The 1,405-nt window shown below is 61.3% G+C and overlaps 1 protein-coding gene across 1 annotated transcript in view; it reads left to right on the top strand.

Annotated features, from left to right (window-relative positions):
• MCM5 (minichromosome maintenance complex component 5) overlaps positions 1–1,125 on the top strand; it is a 36,840-nt gene extending 35,715 nt beyond the window's left edge. Inside the window, exons 15-16 of the mRNA XM_006767234.2 lie at positions 27–145; positions 1,015–1,125. Of these exons, the coding sequence (XP_006767297.1) occupies positions 27–145; positions 1,015–1,125 (230 nt within the window). The remainder of the gene's footprint in view (positions 1–26; positions 146–1,014) is intronic.
• The last annotated feature ends 280 nt before the right edge of the window (positions 1,126–1,405 follow it).

Raw genomic sequence — 1,405 nt, 5'->3', positions numbered from 1 at the left:
CCCCGTCTCCCTTCTCGTGCCCACAGGGGTGGAGGGCTTCACCAGCCAGGAGGACCAGGAGATGCTGAGCCGCATCGAGAAGCAGCTCAAGCGCCGCTTTGCCATCGGCTCCCAGGTGTCGGAGCACAGCATCATCCAGGACTTCGGGGCCGGGCGGGGTTGGGAGGGTGCAGGGGTCTCCTCGTGGCTGCCATGGCCCAGTTCCTGCCCATAACACCAGAGTCCTATCGCCCACAGACAGGCTGTGGGGCAGCTGGTCCCCGTCCCAGACCTGTTCCCATCATTCCTCCCCTTGGGACGGGGCTGATTTTCTCTTTCATTAGGGGAGGAGGACAGTGGCTGGGGTCCTGGTGGAACCACACCCAGCCTTCCCCAGGCCCTTGTCCACTTCCTGCCATTGCCCGGCTTTTGTGGGGTGAGGACGGGCGGAGCCAGGAGGTTGAGCCTCCCAGCTCCCTGGGGACAGTGCTCCTGACCCCAGAGAGGAGCTGGCTTTCCAGATGTTACGGAGAACTTGCCACCATCTTTACGTCTCAGGAACAGTGCCAGTTCCTGGCCTCCGCTCCCCTCTCGTTCCGACCCTCAGAGCAGTTCTCTGTAGGGGGTAGTCCGACGTCCGTTCTGTAGGTGAGCACACAGGCTTAGAGAGGTTTGCAGATGTGAAGAGCTTGGGTTCTAGAGTCAGACGGACGTGATTTAAGTCCCAGCTCTACCACTTACTTGCTGTGTGACTGAGCTCTGTGCCCAGTTTCCTCCCCTGTAAGGAGGGGATGGTTGTATACCAGCTGCATAGCGTTGTTGTGGTGATAGAACGAGTTGTTTGTGAAAACTGAACAGCCCGTGGTGCGTGCTAGGCTCTCAGGAACTGTGAGTCCTGTGATCAGAGGGGGTGTGATGGACAGTTCCCTGTGAGCAGGGGGACACGTGGGCTCTGGGGGGCTCTGCAGGGCTCAGGGGGCAGGTCGGTGGGTGCCCGGAGTTTCCTCAGGAAGCAGACTTCTGCATCCGGCCTTGTGTCCGCAGAAATACCCAGAGCACGCCATCCACAAGGTCCTGCAGCTCATGCTGCGGCGCGGCGAGATCCAGCACCGCATGCAGCGCAAGGTCCTCTACCGCCTCAAGTGAGCCCGCGCCGCCGCCTGCGCCCCCGCCAATGCCTCCCCGTCACTGTCTTCCTGAACTTCCCTCCAGCTCTCCTCTGTGCCGGGCGTGAAGGGGCCCACCTGCCCCGAGGAAGGAGCGCCTGTTCTGCTGGTTGCCTCTGGCGTCAGCCCAGACAGGTCCCGGAAGTGTGCTTTTGGGGTTCATTGACATAATAAAGCCGTGTGTGTGGATACGTGGAGGCTTCTGCTGGGTGCCTGACCCGCTCTCCCACTTAGGCCCTCACTCTTGGGTTCCGGGTTCC

The sequence above is a fragment of the Myotis davidii genome, unplaced genomic scaffold (genome assembly GCF_000327345.1).
Source record: "Myotis davidii unplaced genomic scaffold, ASM32734v1 scaffold842, whole genome shotgun sequence".
Taxonomy (NCBI): Eukaryota; Metazoa; Chordata; class Mammalia; order Chiroptera; family Vespertilionidae; genus Myotis; species Myotis davidii.
This window is presented reverse-complemented; position numbering and strand designations above follow the sequence as displayed.